Raw genomic sequence first — 17,557 nt, 5'->3', positions numbered from 1 at the left:
TATGGCAGAAATATCATTCCATATAAATCGCAGCCTGGTGATCTTGTGACTGATGGGATACTTTTTGTTGTTCTGAATTATTTCAAAAATCTGAGTTGTAAAAAGTGTCAAAAATGCATTTCGTCTTCAACATTGTGTTCTATGGAGTTGTTTTAAAAATAGCAATTTTTAGAAAATATTGACAAGTTTCTCAAAAAACGTTGTTGTAACACACGAATAAATGCTTATCTTAATTGTGCCATAGAGCTATAATAAACAATAATATTGCCATGCGATTTATGACAAGCTTTCTCAGAAATTATGAGTAGTCTTCTACCTTAATTATTTTTTTAATTCTATTCAAACCATACGTAAGTTCATTACAACTTAACATATTACAGGTCTTATGCTAAACTAAATATGTTATATCTAACAACCGAAATATTAAATACATTGACAAATGAAATTACTAGAAAACTATAACCTCTCAATGACATTAGCAAAATAAATATAATGGATATGTCCCGTCTCAATCATGATTACCGCCAGATTAGGATCAATCCGCGCCTGCTGTGCGGATTTATATAAGCTTCCGGCGATACATCACTTGTATCAAATGATGAAATATTGAGGAATTATATTTAACACTATTTGCATTCAGGATTGATACATCGATGAACGACAATGTTTTTAAATGAAAAAAAAATGGTGATTATTAAGCACATATAGTTTCAAAGTGATTATTAAGCACATATAGTTTCAAAGTTATTTCGGGTCCCTAAATATGTACATCCAAAAAGAAATTTTATACCAGTACACAAGATATCAATCGTCTTTGTGTTAATAAAATTCATTTTTAGTTTAGTTAGTAAAACGAATTAACGACCAAAGTGATTTGGTTTAACAATACACGTGACCAGAAACACTAAGAGTGATCAATGAGTAAAAAACAAGTATATAAGAGTATTGTATACATTTTATTGCAGCAGAAATTATTTAATAACTCATAAAGATTTGTATTAACATATCAAGAATATTCCCCACCCCATTTTTAATGCGTCATACAGATTGAAGTACAAACAGGTTTTTTGATTTATTTCACACCCCATTCCAGTTTTCAGAACAATACAGCAACATAGTATGCAGCTCATTTTCCTTGGATGACGTATATTGAAGAGGTAATGTGATCAAGGTGATCAAGTTTTTGAATTTGTGTTCGTTGGTTCAGTCTGGCGCAACATAGTACTCTTTACTGGTACGTACTGTTAATTCGAAACACGTGACACCATTGACGTCGTTCATTGTCGAATTATGATCCAGTGTGCACATCAACATGCAATTTGAAAACAAACAGGGGAACAATACTAGTATTATAACCATTTGAAGCCGTGTATTCGAATGCCAAAACTAAATTTATTGAAAAACAGTCAATTACAATATATGTATTTGAGCTCATAGTTATATTATTCAGATTGCATGATCACGTGTCAATTACTGTAGTGACGTCATTATAACATGTAATGTCACCACCATTCAACTGTTTGGAATGTTGCCTTTGCAAATAAAACGTTCAAGTTGATTGCGAATGACCGAACAGTCAACACCTGCTGCCCCCATTGAATTATCCGAGTCCTTTACCGAACGTTCGAACAAGTCAATACGATGGTAAGTTCCCATCTTTTGACTATGTTGTTGGTGTAACAACCACGTGACAAGAAAGCCTCACATAGCATCATAAAGTAATTGAAATTATTTAAGCGTTTCATCAACAAGTTAAAATTTGTAGTCAATGCTTCTAGCATTTAGTAATATCGTCGCTAAATACTTGTAAATAAAATATTATTTTTGTTACAGGTAACAAGCAAGTGTAAATTTACAGTAGACATGACGTCATAGTTGACGTAATGTGTCTGTCAATTTGTCTAATTTATTAATATTTGCATAATGCAGTCAGGACAATCTTACGCAGTTTATTTTACCTGTGATGTTTCTAATACTATAACATTAGGAATACTAATTCCCATATTTATATATCCGCATCACTTATCGCGAGAACTGTTCGAGAATGTTAGAGTCATCGGTTTTGACAGCATTTTTCTTGACACATCTGTCACAGTCCCGAAGATATAGCAGAATACATTCCTGGCAATTGCACAAACAAATTTGCATATTTCTATGTGGCACTCGCATTACTGATATCACCCAAACTGCTGAAGAGCCCTGTATTCCATATTGACCACAATGCATTGGATCACAATGCCACTCTCCACATTACTAAAGGGTCCTATCTCTTATGTTGACAATAGGTACCGTAATACATTGTATCACATTTACAATTATAATATCCATATATGGTAGCATTTGGATTATGATGACACTGTCCATGTAATGAGCATTCTGCCGGCTTGTACTGTTTCCATAATTCGACATATGGGCCTTCTCCATTCCATGGTTTATCTACGGAGAAATAAATAAAAACAATAAAAAACTATCCACAAAATGAGTTATACTTGTTTTTCGAAATCTCTGATTTCTCGCCATTGTTTAGTAATTTGAGACATACTAGTAAGGTATTAGTAATGTTTACTCGACTTTCATTTGAGAGGTTTTCGTGATCTTCTCGTTCTCGAGATCTCGGCGGCCATTTTCTTAGTCTAATAAAGTGTTTCACTACAATATGACCAATAATGCATTTTTTTAATATATTGATTAGTAAGTAATTACAGTAAAATAAAATTCATTGACGTCTGCGTTAAACGTCTGTGCAACTCAAAAATAAAACACCAGTTAACGCTATGGGCTATACTGTTTCGAAAACAACGGCAAACCTAATATTGACTGGGCGACAGCTGATTCCAAACACTGAACACGAAACCACTTAGATATTGGACAAGGACTACTTACTTGCTGCCGACCAATGTAACAAAGCACCGCTGTCTATTAAATCCTGCTCACGTCCCATGTCACGTCCGAGCCCTTTGCAGTTCCATTTATGGTTGAGTTTTCCCCAAAACTCGTGGTAAATAATATGAAAGATAGATTGGCAGTCAAATCTCCATAATCTAACTGGCGACTGATCGTACTGATGAAAATAATATAGTACAACTATTAATCCTATGTCAAATATGTGCTTAATATTTGTCCACACATGCTTCAAAGTGGAACTACTAGTTGTACAGAATTGACATCTCGATATTTTACAACAGGTGCAATTAGTCATCAAACAAATAGGTTTGTGGCCTCCCTATATTTGAAATTATGTGTCCCCGACACATTGTTAAAAATATTAGAATTTGTCATAATTGAAAGGTGCGTGTTTTGCTATTCCTCCACAGTCTCGTGTTCACATCATAATTAGGGGAAACAAAAACACGTTTATCTCCGTCAAAAAATGTTGTTTACTTCATTATTTTCTTGCATATGATAGCACTAAGCAATAATAATATCATTAAACTTTAATGAACCTAAAATAAAATAAAACGAGAATCATACCTGATCAATCCAGAACTCAACTTCATCGATTAAGTGATATTTTCTGAAAAAATCCAAATCCATGACCAATACACCTCCATTAAACACAGTCAGTGTTGGGTCAAAATGGCGACCGTACCTAGAATATTTATGAGTAAGCGAAAAAGAATAAATTGGATAATTATTTTGAAAACTTCCGTTTATTTTTGTCTATTAAATTTGTCATTGCAAGTAATTAAATGAATCTATACCAAATCTATGCCACAAAGAGAACATGGTTTTGCAAAGGCCACGTACAACCACTAAGTACTTCGAACTAACCTTTTGAAATATAATTTTGACACAGTATCAACATCAACTTTATCATCGATATATGTCCTATTGTTATCCACAGCAAGTAATGGCACGCCGTTCAATTGAGATGCTAACCTCCATAACGACTCTATCGGTTGCTTAGCAACAATGTCAGAATCCAAATAAATAACTTTCTTCAAATCAGGAAATGACCTAATATAAAAAAAATATAATTACGTTAAATCGTACAGTGAACGACAGTTCACAAACGTAAAATGTGGATAAAATCAGAGCTCCATTCAAATTCAAATGCCTAATAGTGACTGACTCAAAGACAATGTATTTTACACGCGTTGTATACGTCGCTATGGGTCGCAATATCAAAAAGGACGCGTCACCAGCGCCATTTAAAGGGCGGCAGTCGTGGCTCTTCTAATGAAAGTATGAGGTTTGACCTGGGCGCGACTTGCACTGATTACCGCCGGTGATTCCTTCGATACCTTCCAATCACCTAAAAATACCCAATTAAAGCTTGGTAACGTCTCAGTTTGTACTCGCAACAGTCAGCAGTCTGCGCAACAGTCAAAGTCGACATCTTTGTTTATATGAGACCCATATATCTCGCGCATGCGTGGCGCGACGACTGTCGTCCTTCAAGCACTGTGGGTGATAAGATGATTTAGATGATGTTGAACAAAGTTATTAATATTAATTACAACTCACGATGATATCACAATACTATTTCCCGTTCTGGTTTGGTCAATTAGAATTCGAACTTTTATAAACGTCCTTGAGTTTCTGTCGTTTAATGCAATATTGGGAGATAAATTAAAATGCGCCGCCGCAATGTGTTCGATATGTGCCCCACACGGTGCAAGGAATATAATGTACGACGATAAAGACTTTCCGTTTTCGACATTGTGCAATTCATTCGTTTTTTGGCCAAAAACCCCGAAAAAAATGATTTTGACAAGTGAATTCAGAAATATGTTCCATTAAAAAGTATTCATATGTATACCCGAATAATATTTTTAATAATTACTGATTTTTGTCTTGAATTATGACTCAATTAAATTACAAAATATGTAGTGTGTTCAGCAACCCATGTAATAAAAATAACTTTAATAAATATGATTTTACTTGGTAAAAATATTGTTTTTCCTCCATAAAAACGAAAGCTTGTAAAACACATTGTTAGAATACATTTCGAACGCGGTATACGACGAACAACGCTCATATATATTAGATAAAGTGGATTAGATACAGGTGGTAACACCAACTTCGTCGTCGTGTGCAATGTTGCTGTACAGTTGTTGAACATGAACAGAGAGGGTTATCACGTGCAGTTAAGTGGCAGCCCTGGACATGGCAATTAAGCCTCGCTTTGGTATCGGGAATAATGCGCCCTCAACACAATAACGCGCGTTGCAACTGATGTGCCGATATTAGTATGCCTCATTATGCGGAGTATGAAGAGAACAGTAATGGGGTTGTGTTTACCTGTACAGGTAGCTTCTGGCGTAGTTACAACTGCTTCTAAGTCGCTTAGCGACAAACATGCCTTCCCATGATGATATAAGATCTTCGTCTAAAAAGTTAGTATCAAAACGAACTAATTCTAACTGAAATAAAGTAGATGCACACTGGTTACATATCAAAAATTAATAACGAGGGGATCACGAGGCCGAGGCGAGGTGTGTATTGCACTAATTAATGAGCGTCTAAGCGCCTTTTACTTTGTTGACACGTCAATGAGTGGACAAATTTGTAAGTATACATGTTTGTAGTAATATCAAAGAAGTGTGTTGTTGAAAACGAAAATTTTAAGGGAACTAAATTGCCCGAGATTTTTAACCCAGTGACGGGACTTTACGTAAGTAGAGTAGATACACGTATTGTCAACTATGTCAGCGAATTAAAAAAAAATCGTTTCACGTCACAATTTGCATACATAATGACGCCCTTTCAGCTTCTCGCTCATACTTACCAGATGTGACTCTTTGATTCCGTGACATTCGAGATATTCACGCAAACCTGTGACGTCATATTCATCTCCACAGACGAGTACATGAATTTTGATTCTTTCCGGCACGTGAGTTGAAATGCGCAACGAATTAACCAGAGCAGCTACACCTATAGGAAATTTACCACACCTTGTAGAGTTAATCCATTCCGTTCCGTTAAAATTTTGCAACGAACAATTTTTTTAAAAACTGTTTTTATTTCCACTTTAAATTTATTGTATTCGTTAAATCAAAATACTATACCTGGAAAAAAGTTCGAATCGGTGGCTGTAACAACATGGATATAATCAACGTCTGAATCCCAACCCATCTTTCGCATTGCATTGATGACATTACCGGGTGTGTAGGATACCAACCACGAAATCATTACAAACATAAATATGATGTAAACTGAGGTTATGAAATATCTACATAGCATAGCACGTGGTCGGTAGCTCAGCTGTAATAGACAACACACATTTCAAGGCATTAAAATAAAATAAAAAAATAAAATAAAATAAAATAAAATAAAATAAAATAAAATAAAATAAAATAAAATAAAATAAAATAAAATAAAATTAAATTAAATTAAATTAAATTTCCACCGTAAAGAAGGTGTGACATCTCCTTTTATGTTCAAAGTTAATAAGGTTTTATAAATGAAAATAAGAACTGTTAGGTGATTGACTCTGGAAATTGTTTATTTCTAATCATGAAAGCGGCCTGTATGTAGACCAGTTGTTAGGTGTTTATCATTACTACCCAGGATGGACCTGAATTTGACAGTATCATTGAGTGTCTCGAATTCAATTTCATGCGAGAATATAGAGTATACGTTCATTTAAGTACAGTTGGCACTTATCGTTAAGTTTTCGGTTTGTCTACACGTTTCAAAATGGTCGGCAAGGGCTATTTACGAAAGCTGTAATGAATTGTTTATATTTTCATAATTATAATGTAATTTAAACAAATAAAAGACGTAAATGGGCAAGGTGTCAGTAAAAATGCAATCAGCTATTTTATTCGTCCGTAGTTTGTACAAAGATGTTATTTTGTTTGGTAAGCGTATAACACATTTTCCACAGTAAATGTCGTAATTCGTATGCAATTTTCACTTTTGATTCTTAAACACAAATTATCAATATATTATGTAAAATATAATTAGGAATTTGCTTTATCTGTAAAATGAAAAAACAAACATTTTTTACTGTAAATGGAACATTCATTTTATTTCCTGTAAAAACGTTCGGGCAAACCGTTAATTATTCGTAAATGGAGTCAATTTGTGTAGTTTTCTTGATTTATTCTGCAGATATAGGTAAAATATAGGCAAGGCTTTGGTGAAATTTGAAAGAGCAACTAATATTATTCAACCTGGTATTTTTTATAGATTTTATTTTTCATTCTGTTCGTCTGTTTTTTCCTGTTTAAAAAATATGAGCTGGCTGGAGCCTTCGTCCCTCGTCTATTTCTTACACTAGATACCATGGCCAGCCGATTACCCCCTCCCCCGCGCGCTCATAGGGAATGCGTACAGTTGATCATAGTTCCTGGGCTCCCTGTGCGTAAACAAGGTTTGTGTCATGTTGTGGCTACTCATATAAAAGGAACACTCACAATAATGGATGAAAACAATAAAAACAAAATATTTCAATCATTTTATTTACTGTAAGTATCTTAGCAACAGCCTATTCAGAAATATCAAATTGACATTACCGAGAACCGCAGGTCACCAGTCCTTTGAAATAAAAGCACCAATGAACACTAGCATCACAGCTGACGTAATCATTCATCGTTGTGCTATGCATTGTCACGTTGAATATACGCTTAGCGGGTCAATTCACGAATTAAAAGAATACAAAATAAGCGGAGATCTGAAACGTGCTTATTGTATTGGTAATATGCCACTATACAGACGCAAAAAGACGGCAATTATAAAATAATAACCCTTGTAAGCTGGTAATGAAGCCTATGAACTGGTCATCACAGTGTGAATTAGCATCTTACCACAAACCACAGTATATCAGAATGGCAAAATATCCACTTCACCAGGGTCAGAAATTATTGAGTTCACTCATATGTGAAAGTGTACAAATAGTCTTAAAAATAGTCCTATGTATGCGTATGTTAATTAGACAAAGAACCCATCGGAACAGACAGTCGGCGATGTTTAATTAGTTGTATTTGATCTATTGTTGCTTTTTGGTTGTTCACTTTCATTCCAGTTTGTTACTATAAAATATTATGTGGTGATTCTGGTTATTTGGGTTCAAAGCAGGAATCATAAAAACAATCATGGCATTTCAAACGAATTTAGGATTTACAAGAATGTAATTTATTCCTTAAAATATTTACAGATTTATCAAGTTTTCGCTGATTATATTAAGATATTGTTTTATCAACATATACACGTTGTCATTTGGAACAGATTGGTAAACAAATTGCGTTGGAACGTTGGTATACGAACCTTGTGAGAATTGCATAACAGTCGCCTTACCGCGCCGTGTTCGACATAGGCTTCATGCGACGTTTACAACTGGTGTAAAATACACGAGATTCATAAGTAGACTGCCGGGCTTTATCAAAATTGTTAAAACAACAGCCTTCGTTTTGTGTGGTGTAGTTTACTCCAACAGTTATACTTCAAACAACAACTTGAACCATTAGCATCGTGATGCCTCAAACGATTTGGTTCATGGATGACTAACATTCCAAAATGTCTTCTCTGTTCCACCGTGTTTAGTATTCTTAGTTTTTTTTATTTATTCGTGATAAACCACTGAAAGTAAACGTGATTACTATTGCTGTATAACCTGCGATTCCAATGACAAAAGATAAAATGAAACACTATTGGGTAAGAAAGTAATGTATGACGCTTAAGGCTTGGTACTAGTGATTAAATGTATAATGCACTGTATATTTCAAATAACTAATTAAGCGACACTAATGAATGAAAATTACTACTGAACACTGGCACCATCGGACTAATGTCGCATATTAGGTCATGCCATGAATACATAGTTTTAATTAATCTGGTAACGGCAAATAATGATGTCGGACGGCAAATAATGATGTCGGATAAATAATCCAATAAGAGGCCTTTGTCTGATCTGATTTTAAAAGAAAAATCAGTGTGAAAAAATAGTGAAAGTGTTGGATTCCACCAGATTATTCTTCAAGCGCCATGGAAGGTTATATAAATCATGGAACGACAGTGTATAATCTGACCAATGTTGTTGTATTTCACAAAATTTTATTTTGTACATATTATTCTTAAAAACCTGATAAAGATCCAATAAGACAATGGAATATTAAGCCCAATGCATTCGGGTCCAAAAGAAACTTTAGTACACCACCACATTATGGCAGCAATATTGAAAGGAACGATGTCTTTAACATGTTTTCTATTTTTTTTTTACTTTTACATGGTGGATTGTTGTCAAAGCGTCCGACCCATAAAATATTGTTATGTGATTCTGTGAACTAAAGTCTTAGAAATTCCCTTAATTTGTTGATTGCTTTTTATTGTATTTATATAACTTCAAACTCTATATATCACAATCTATCAATGTAATACATATACATGTACAGAAGTGTTATTCGTTTCTATGGAGATTTATAAAAAAAAAATGATTTTATATTAATATATTACAATTTAATTATTCATTTTTCCGATCCAATCTCTTGGTGTATGAAGATGCAAGACTTTCTCGCTATATATTATTAATTCGATTTCAAGCAAGTCCGCCATCTTGGAAATATCGCGTATCGTGATATTGCGATATAGTCATGTGATCAATGTCTAACATACATTTCTAATATTGTTGAAGTCGGTTTAAAGAAAATCGGCTGATGATTTATCATATACTTAAAATGCTGCGTTTGCAGGAACACAACAGCATTCGTTAGATGCAAAATAAAAACCACTAATACTCATGTGCAGTGTTTTTATTGTACGTACCAAAACACCCAGTGCGCATTAAGAAAATTACATTGTATCATTTTTTCATGATAAATCACAGTCCAATGTATGTGTAAATATACATGTACAGTATAATACAACAATACTAAAATTACATATTCTCGCCCATATTTGATCTTTTCAATTTTCCCTACTGCTATATACAAGTAATGGGTTATGTTATCTTACCTCCATGATACGTGACAATGCCTGCATGGGAGCATTTATTTCGACCTGTTGCTATATAATCGCAATTTGCGAATAAAGTGACTATTATTATTATAAAATTATAACCTCTGTAACAGATGGCGAAAGGTCTACATGGCTGACAATTCAATGGGACTGGCACTACCAGGAGGTTCACTCGACTCTTACACTGATTGAAATTAAATGACATAAATGAACAAGTCTAGTTATGTCAAATGTTGCTAGGATTTATCTGTCGAAATTTGAGGAATGGATGTAGTGGATCATGGGTTCATTGATCTGTTTGAATCCGTGGCTGATGACGAGGATCATCGAGTGGATGGCAATTTGTCTTCGATATAAAGCAATTTCTCTGAATCATGTGTGCTGTCAATTGTCGGCGCCATTGTCGAATGTCAATTACACGTGTGTTTTTATTGATGGAGATCACCAAATTATCAATGTCCAGAGAATGTGGTTAATGTGACAGATAGTGTCATCTAGCGTCGATTGTATGAAACATTTTTCTCTGGGTAACTCAGAACAAGAAATAGATATTATAGTTGTCTGCTACATTTAACAAAATGGGTTTGAGCTATTTATTTATTAGAAGGTGTTTACCATTTTTTTCCATGCAAGCGAGGCGAAGTATTTTGCCAGTCTAAGATGCTTGTAAATTCCAAACTACCAACTATTCAGAGTCTCTATTCATTCGGAGAGTATTCCCAATGAACGATGTTTTCTAATTATTTACGCGCAGTTGAGACAATCTCATATCGTGCCTTAGAGCCATTTATTGCGAATACTCACTGCGAAGAATGTTTTTGTAATTAAAAAAAATGGCCGCTATATTGTCTAATGGTTTCTCTTCTTACAATTATTAACCACATTTCCATGCACTGCAAATGTATATTAAATGGTATTCACGACGAGGCAATATAAAAAACAAATTTCTAACCTGGGTTCATCGGCAATACAATTGACCAAACCCATAACATCGCGTTTAATACGGGATGAGCTCGTCGCTGTTGGTGGTTATTATCATCCAGGAAATCACAGTTGAACGGAGATCACGTGAACAACATTCTTGTATAACGGTCGTACGTGGCGTCAATCCGTTTGATTACACACACAAATCAGTGTTGCTATTATAAATATTATGTTATGCTATTTAAAAATACCAAACACGGACAGGGTTGAAAGTAAAGTAAAAAAAAATACCAATAGTCGAATTGATTGTAGGCACACTTACCTCCTTCATCGTGAGACTACGGACCATGTCGACTTTTATGAAATGATTCTTCGTGCAAACAAAACTGATGACGGTGACAGAGCTGAAGCCAGTGACGAGAGAACAATAGAATACTCGTGAAACAGCTCGGGTGCACAGCTGTTAAACAAAATAATACTACGGTATTGTTTATGCATCAACCTCGACAGCATACCACCAATCGTATTTATTAAGAAGCAAAATTCTTCGCAGAGAAACACAACATTCAAAATACCAAACATGAACAACTATACATCACTTTCTTGGTTTCGCTCGCTCACGTCACCCTATTGTTTTTAGACAATGTACTGATTTAAATTATATTGTTTAGCAGGTGACCTTCCGAACATTGACTGGTACTATCTCTCCTGACGTGGTTTGCGATTTACAAGTGCAAATTATGACTACAATGCATGTTGTCAGGATAACCAAGTTCCTTGCCAGAGTCCACATCGTGATATATAGTGATACATGCGCGATATTGAACGTATTATGAATGAATAAGGCGCTATAATCTCCATACATTCCGATGCATAGTGAGTGAATATTAAAAATATTACGTTGTATGAATATTATATATTATTGCATCAGTAAATACCAGTGGTTTAACCAACTGGATTGATCTAAATTATCGTGGTGTTAACACCAGAAAGCACTGTTATGGGAAACGGGTCAGTTATGATCATCTGGACCTGGCATCGTCCAGGTACACTTTCTGACTTACTATTAAAACAACGAAAGCAGCTCTCTGAATTGTAATTGTACTCCAAAGTGTCGATGATACATCTCACACAATTTTACTAATTTGTATGTAATTATATGTTAATTTTGGACGGAATGAACATAGTTTCTCCGTTGGTGATGCAGCATCTATCATAAATGCGGAAATAAAATTATGTTGGTAAAGTTTGTGAAAAAAATAAATCATGATGATTTTGTCAACATATTTTGTGTGAAATTTGTGGCGACGTAATCATTTTGTGTGAAGTTTGTGGCGACGTAATCATTTTGTGTGAAGTTTGTGGTGACGTCATCATTCACCTACGGTTTGTGGTGACGTCATCATTCACCTACGGTTTGTGGCGACGTAATTATTCACCCACGTGACGAGCAATGCCTAAGCCAAAGTAGATAGGCATGCATTTTATTAGCGATAAAGCAACATGTTTGTTATAGGACCAGGAAATTTAAATTACATTGAACGCAATATGGACTTCTCACCAGTCAGGAAATGTTGGGGAACGTGTGTTTTGAAACGCCAAGAAACATTGAAGTGCTGGTCTAAATTAAACCAAGAGTAAAATTGATTTAACCTTGTCCTTATTACCAATAATTCGACGTGTCTACCCCTATTATTGTGTTGTTTTGCGAGGTTCAGATTTAGGGGAGGTTTCAGTTACGTCATCCTTTATAAGAATTAAAACATGATTTTAAATTACCGTCGAAATATCCTTGGACTGAAATTAAAATCCATACTTAATATTTTTTCCATTTTCTATAGTTCGAAGAATAACCCAGTTATGGTAACAGCTGTCGTGGGGCTAGTTTGAATTTGCATAACAATACTGACAATGAACGTGCATTCAACGCCACAAGTTTTTTTGTTTTTTTAGCCAATCAGAATTCATCTTCCGAGCCAGTGCAGATCAGCCGCTGTCGTGCGCACAGTGCTGTATGTCGTTAGCGGATGATCAGGTAACATCCAATTGTAAAATAAATTATTAGTGAATGTCGCGGGCAATATTTCGTGATATTTGCAATTATCATTCTGTTTTAAACAGAATAGTTTTGTTCTCATCGTACATGAAATAGGCCGCTTTTTGCCATTTTCATTGTTGATCAAAATACCATCACATAACATACTAATTTTAGCAAATTCTTCTGTGTTTAGCGCCCTCTCCCGGTAAAACGCCTTTTATTGAACAATGTACATAATAATATTTAAAAATAAATATTTTAACATGTGACAAAACGTATATAACAAGCCGGTAGGCTGGTTGGCGATCCGCTCCGCTCAAAAACAAGCACCATGTTTTTGGCTGTTTCCATGGTGTGACATAAACGTGAAGCTAACGTCGGTTTATAACTAATACGAAGTTCGCAAACACCATTCAGTCTTTAGAAGTCACTTAGTTTATTACTAGGACCACAATCACTCTCCTAGTCGAGTGACTGTGCTAGGACGTATTCTGCTATTACACTTATTATTTCCAACCGTTTTGCGATAGCATTTTCTAGAATGAAGCGTTTCCTGTAAATGCTGGAAAGCGAAATAATGAAATAACGAGATGGTAAATATTTACCTAAAGTACAGTGTGTTGACCTTCATAATAATATACTTCATAATGCAAAACATTAGTCACGGTGAGTTATTTAAATATACGACTCCTAATCGAAAAATATGACCACAGTCCAGAATTTCAGACGGATATTAAGAAACCTAAGAGCATATCAAAAGCATTTACTCTAAAATATAAAAAAAAACTGCAGTCAAAAGTCAAGAATGCCAGCAAATAAAGGACTCTGCCCCACAATCCTTTGTGCGCGTTATTACGGACACGCGCAAAAAACTGTACCACGCTTGTCAAATCTGGGTCAAATATACAGTACGCTACTATCTTGCCACAGTGGAGTGTTCGGTGACCATTGAATTAGCCCGTGATTCATATTTTATGTGTATTAATTTATTCATCAATTTTCGTGACTGACAGTACTGCCCAAATTTTAGTCAAAAAAACGCAACTGGTGAAACGGAAGAGCATTGCCAGGCGATGGACGCGGGGCTCTTTGGCGACGACCGCATAGACGTCAAAATACGCGTTCTATTTTTACGCGTTAAATATGGCTCTTCCATTTCGCCCCCTCCGGAATGTTCTACTTTCACAGCCTAATCGCAGGTTTTTCGAAAAACGTCGAAAAAACACAAGAATTAGTAGAAATGTTCCTGTTTTGGGCGGATTATTGATAGAGAATAATGTCTTTATTACAAAAATGCTGAAAAACCGTGAGTTGTTGCCTTAGTTATTTTGTTATTGGCGAAAAACTGCGAACTCGGCAAATTTGGTTGCACAACTTCCCTTTATCATATACACCCAGCGACACCGATGCCAGCTGACTGTGTACAAAACTGGTAGGAGGTAATACATTTGGGGCGAAAGTATTCAAAAATCAGTTTTTGGATGTTGCAATGGCAGTGGTGGGCCAGGATTTTTTTCCAATTAGTGACGGCACGACCTACCTGTGAAGTATGAACAAAACCAGCCGAGCCGTTGCTGGTGAAAAGTTACCCCAACTTTGGGGTCAAATTTCTCGGTAATGAAAACAGATATCAAAAATTCAAATGGTAACTTTGTGCCCACACTCAAGCTGAGTAGAATGAGCTATGTTTGAAGTATTTTATCCCAAATTTGTAGGAGGAGATACATTTGGCGCGAAGCTATCCAAAAATCAGTTTTTTGGCTGTTGCTATGGCAACGGTGGGCCAAAAAATTTTTCCAGATTTTTCCTTATAACTAGGGTTAAGGTGTGACCTACCTGCCAAGTTTGAACGAAATTGGCCAAGCCAAAAAAATCACAGAAGAAATAATACGTGAACACTGGAACACTGGAAATGTACACACACAGACACACACACACACACACACACAAAACGACAAAAGTGATTATAAGGGCAATCCTAGCGGAGCGGATCGCCAATAAGCCTGCACGCACCGATGGTCATGCGTTTCATAATAAAACAGAAAAAAAAATCACACAAAAATTCTCACAATACAATGTACTTTGGACCTGTCGAAGAGATTCTCATAAACTCAGCTTGCATTACCCGTCATGCAGCCCCCTCGATTTCAAATGGCCATCCTCTAAAAACCACAATGTGCATGTACTGCAAAATAAATGCATTTACTAGTATTTAAAGGATACGGATATTTAGCATTATTACGGCTGAGCGACACCTTATTTCTCAATATTACAGATTGTTTGTCATAATTATATTTACTTATGAAAATTATTTCAAAAACTTTCACAGCCCCGAATTTCAAATAATCACAAATATGCGACTTCTTGTATTAAAATGGGATTAAATACATTTATCAATCACCAGAAAACACTTATGATAAATAAATTAAAATAAATAGAGAAATAACCGATAAACTGGCAAATTAAACAAAATATGTGTTTCTTTTGGTATATATGTGTCACCTTTAAAATAAGTAAGAATAACATTTCAGCCTTGGCTTCGAGAAAATGGCAAGACTTCGTGTAGCCACATGTGTAGCAACCATCCCAAAGTAGAGAATTTTCGAGGGCGGACATCCGGGCATTTTCACCGCATGGCAATCGTCACGGTGAAAACAAAGGCCGAAAACTCTCAGAAAACGGTACTTTGGGATGGTTGTTGAGATTCCCCTGAACAGTGTAACAAGATTACCCCTGCGTGTGTAACATATATAAATTAGATTGTTCAGGATTACTTCAAAGCTGAGTTCCTGTTGTTTTCTCGAATTTTCACAGGCTCTGCGTTCCGCGTTCCTCAACAGCGCGCAGAGCTCGTAAAAATACTTGGTAGTCTGATTCCCTGCCCAAGTTTTCACCGCTGAGGGTTCAAAGAAAAAAAAAAACCGCCCTCAGCGTTGAAATGGGGCAGGGAACCAGACTAAATACTTGGTACAGTGGTGCGCGTCTCAGCAACGTGGAACGTCTTGTGACGTTGCTTCGATCCCGGCTCCCGAGAAGGCCCGGAATCGCGGACAGCGCCAACGTGTAATCGCGCCCTCTATCAGTGAATAGCGTGATCGCGCCAAAGATTTGTTTTGTCAAGCTTTCTGGCAAGTCTTCTTCAGTTATTTCAAAGCTTACTCCAAATTAAAGCACGGTAGTCGTCGCGCTGCGCATGTGCGACATTTGTGTTGATAAACATAGATTTTCCCACAATCCAATACGCTCTTCAAATAGAAATCACAAGTATGAGGTTTGACCTGGGCGCGACTTGCACTGATTACCGCAAATGATACCTTCGAGTAACATGAAAAATCACCTAATTAAAGCTTGGAAACGTCTCAGTTCGTACTCGTTGATCTGCGCAACATTCAAAGTCGCCATCTTTGTTTATATGAGACCCATATATCTCGCGCATGCGCAGCGCGACGACTACCGCGCTTTAACCATTATTTTAACCAAACATAAACCCATAGCATGCGTCAGGGTACAGTCTCTCTATCACTGAGGCCGCGGTGTTCATTATACATCGATGTTTTAAAAATACCGGTATTAGTAATGGATACTGGCATTTGACCACAGACTTTCTTATTGCTTCCTATTTGTTTGTGTTAGTCAATAGCTCAATTTACAGCAACGACTAATAACAGATAATACCGGCTAATCTTAAATAAATGTTGTGATTGTTTTTGCTCGCAATCATATATATATGTAGTAAGTGTCTTGTAATGTCTTTGTTTGTTACATCTGATTGAAATGTTGGAAAATTTTCAATTTTTTGTATGAATTATTCATTTATGCAAATAACGCATATAACTTCAATCAATCTTGCCATATTGCATTCGGCGCTCGCTGCACTTTATCCCACGATCTCATGTTCGTCACATTCTACTGTGGAATACTTTATTTTGGCATAGAATTAATTTTCGCTATTTTCGCTGATGAAATGTTTCAGTGAAAATAAAATCCAACGAATATATCTTTTTTCTTATGTTTCACATTCAACTCGTCAAAAATCAGTGAAAATAAATTCCATACAAAATGCTGAAAGGGGAACCGCTCAATCCCAAGGATTGCACCAAAGAATCATGGGACACTATTGTTTATGTTGTTGACAATGTTAATCTATCTTTTGTTATCCATTGTTATTTTAATCCAAAAAGTAAAATTATTGTGAGATTAGGCTTAACTGGAAGGTGCCCCTTTAATAAGTGTTTTCAGCGAAAATTAATTCCAGCTAAATTAAGTATTTTACAGTATTATACAACCCGTAAATGAACAGTTGGATTCTTAATTCTGTGAGATGTTTATTTTTTATCATGATATGTCACGTGATCAACTTGATTTTGGCGTCTTGATATTTTACATGGTTATAAATTAAAGGACAAAGCAAATCGCACTTATTTACTAGCGCCACCAACGTTCCCGATTTTCAATTCCCTCAACTTTAAATTAATGTCCACTATCTGAGACTTTAAATTCACCAACTCTGACTTCAATGTGAGACTGGTCGACTGCAAGCTTTCCATGCTGGAGAGAATGATTTTCACATTTCGTTGTACATCAGCCGCATCGCACCGAGCCTTCTCACTGTTTGTACTATTGCTTTCAGTGTGTCTTGCAAGACTCGCCATCTTTTCGTAGAGTTTTTCGTGCTCACTTTCAAGGAATGTCAGA

At 35.8% G+C, this 17,557-nt stretch overlaps 1 protein-coding gene across 1 annotated transcript; it reads right to left on the bottom strand.

The window, feature by feature from the left end:
• Positions 1-937: 937 nt before the first annotated feature.
• On the bottom strand, positions 938-11,209 carry LOC102808006 (uncharacterized). Its single transcript, XM_006815341.2, has 8 exons — positions 11,147-11,209; positions 6,012-6,207; positions 5,732-5,877; positions 5,245-5,366; positions 3,772-3,957; positions 3,472-3,589; positions 2,884-3,061; positions 938-2,436 (listed from the first exon to the last, which is right to left on the bottom strand). Exons 1-8 carry the CDS (start codon positions 11,171-11,173, stop codon positions 2,264-2,266), a joined length of 1,146 nt encoding a protein of 381 aa, XP_006815404.2. The 5' UTR covers positions 11,174-11,209; the 3' UTR covers positions 938-2,263.
• Between the last annotated feature and the right edge of the window lie 6,348 nt (positions 11,210-17,557).

This window comes from Saccoglossus kowalevskii, chromosome 19, assembly GCF_978046115.1.
Source record: "Saccoglossus kowalevskii chromosome 19, keSacKowa6.1, whole genome shotgun sequence".
Classification (NCBI taxonomy): Eukaryota; Metazoa; Hemichordata; class Enteropneusta; family Harrimaniidae; genus Saccoglossus; species Saccoglossus kowalevskii.
Note: the sequence above shows the minus strand (reverse complement) of the source record. Positions and strands in the feature narration are given on the sequence as shown.

Bases quoted from the DNA above. Each gene is read 5' to 3' on its own strand.
- LOC102808006 (XM_006815341.2), bottom strand. From the start codon at position 11,173: ATGGTCCGTAGTCTCACGATGAAGGAG. The intron at 5,367-5,731 runs GTAAGTATGAGC...ACTTTATTTCAG, and splicing joins GAATCAAAGAGTCACATCTG to TTAGAATTAGTTCGTTTTGA. The intron at 2,437-2,883 runs GTAAGTAGTCCT...ATTTCTCCGTAG, and splicing joins GTTACATTGGTCGGCAGCAA to ATAAACCATGGAATGGAGAA.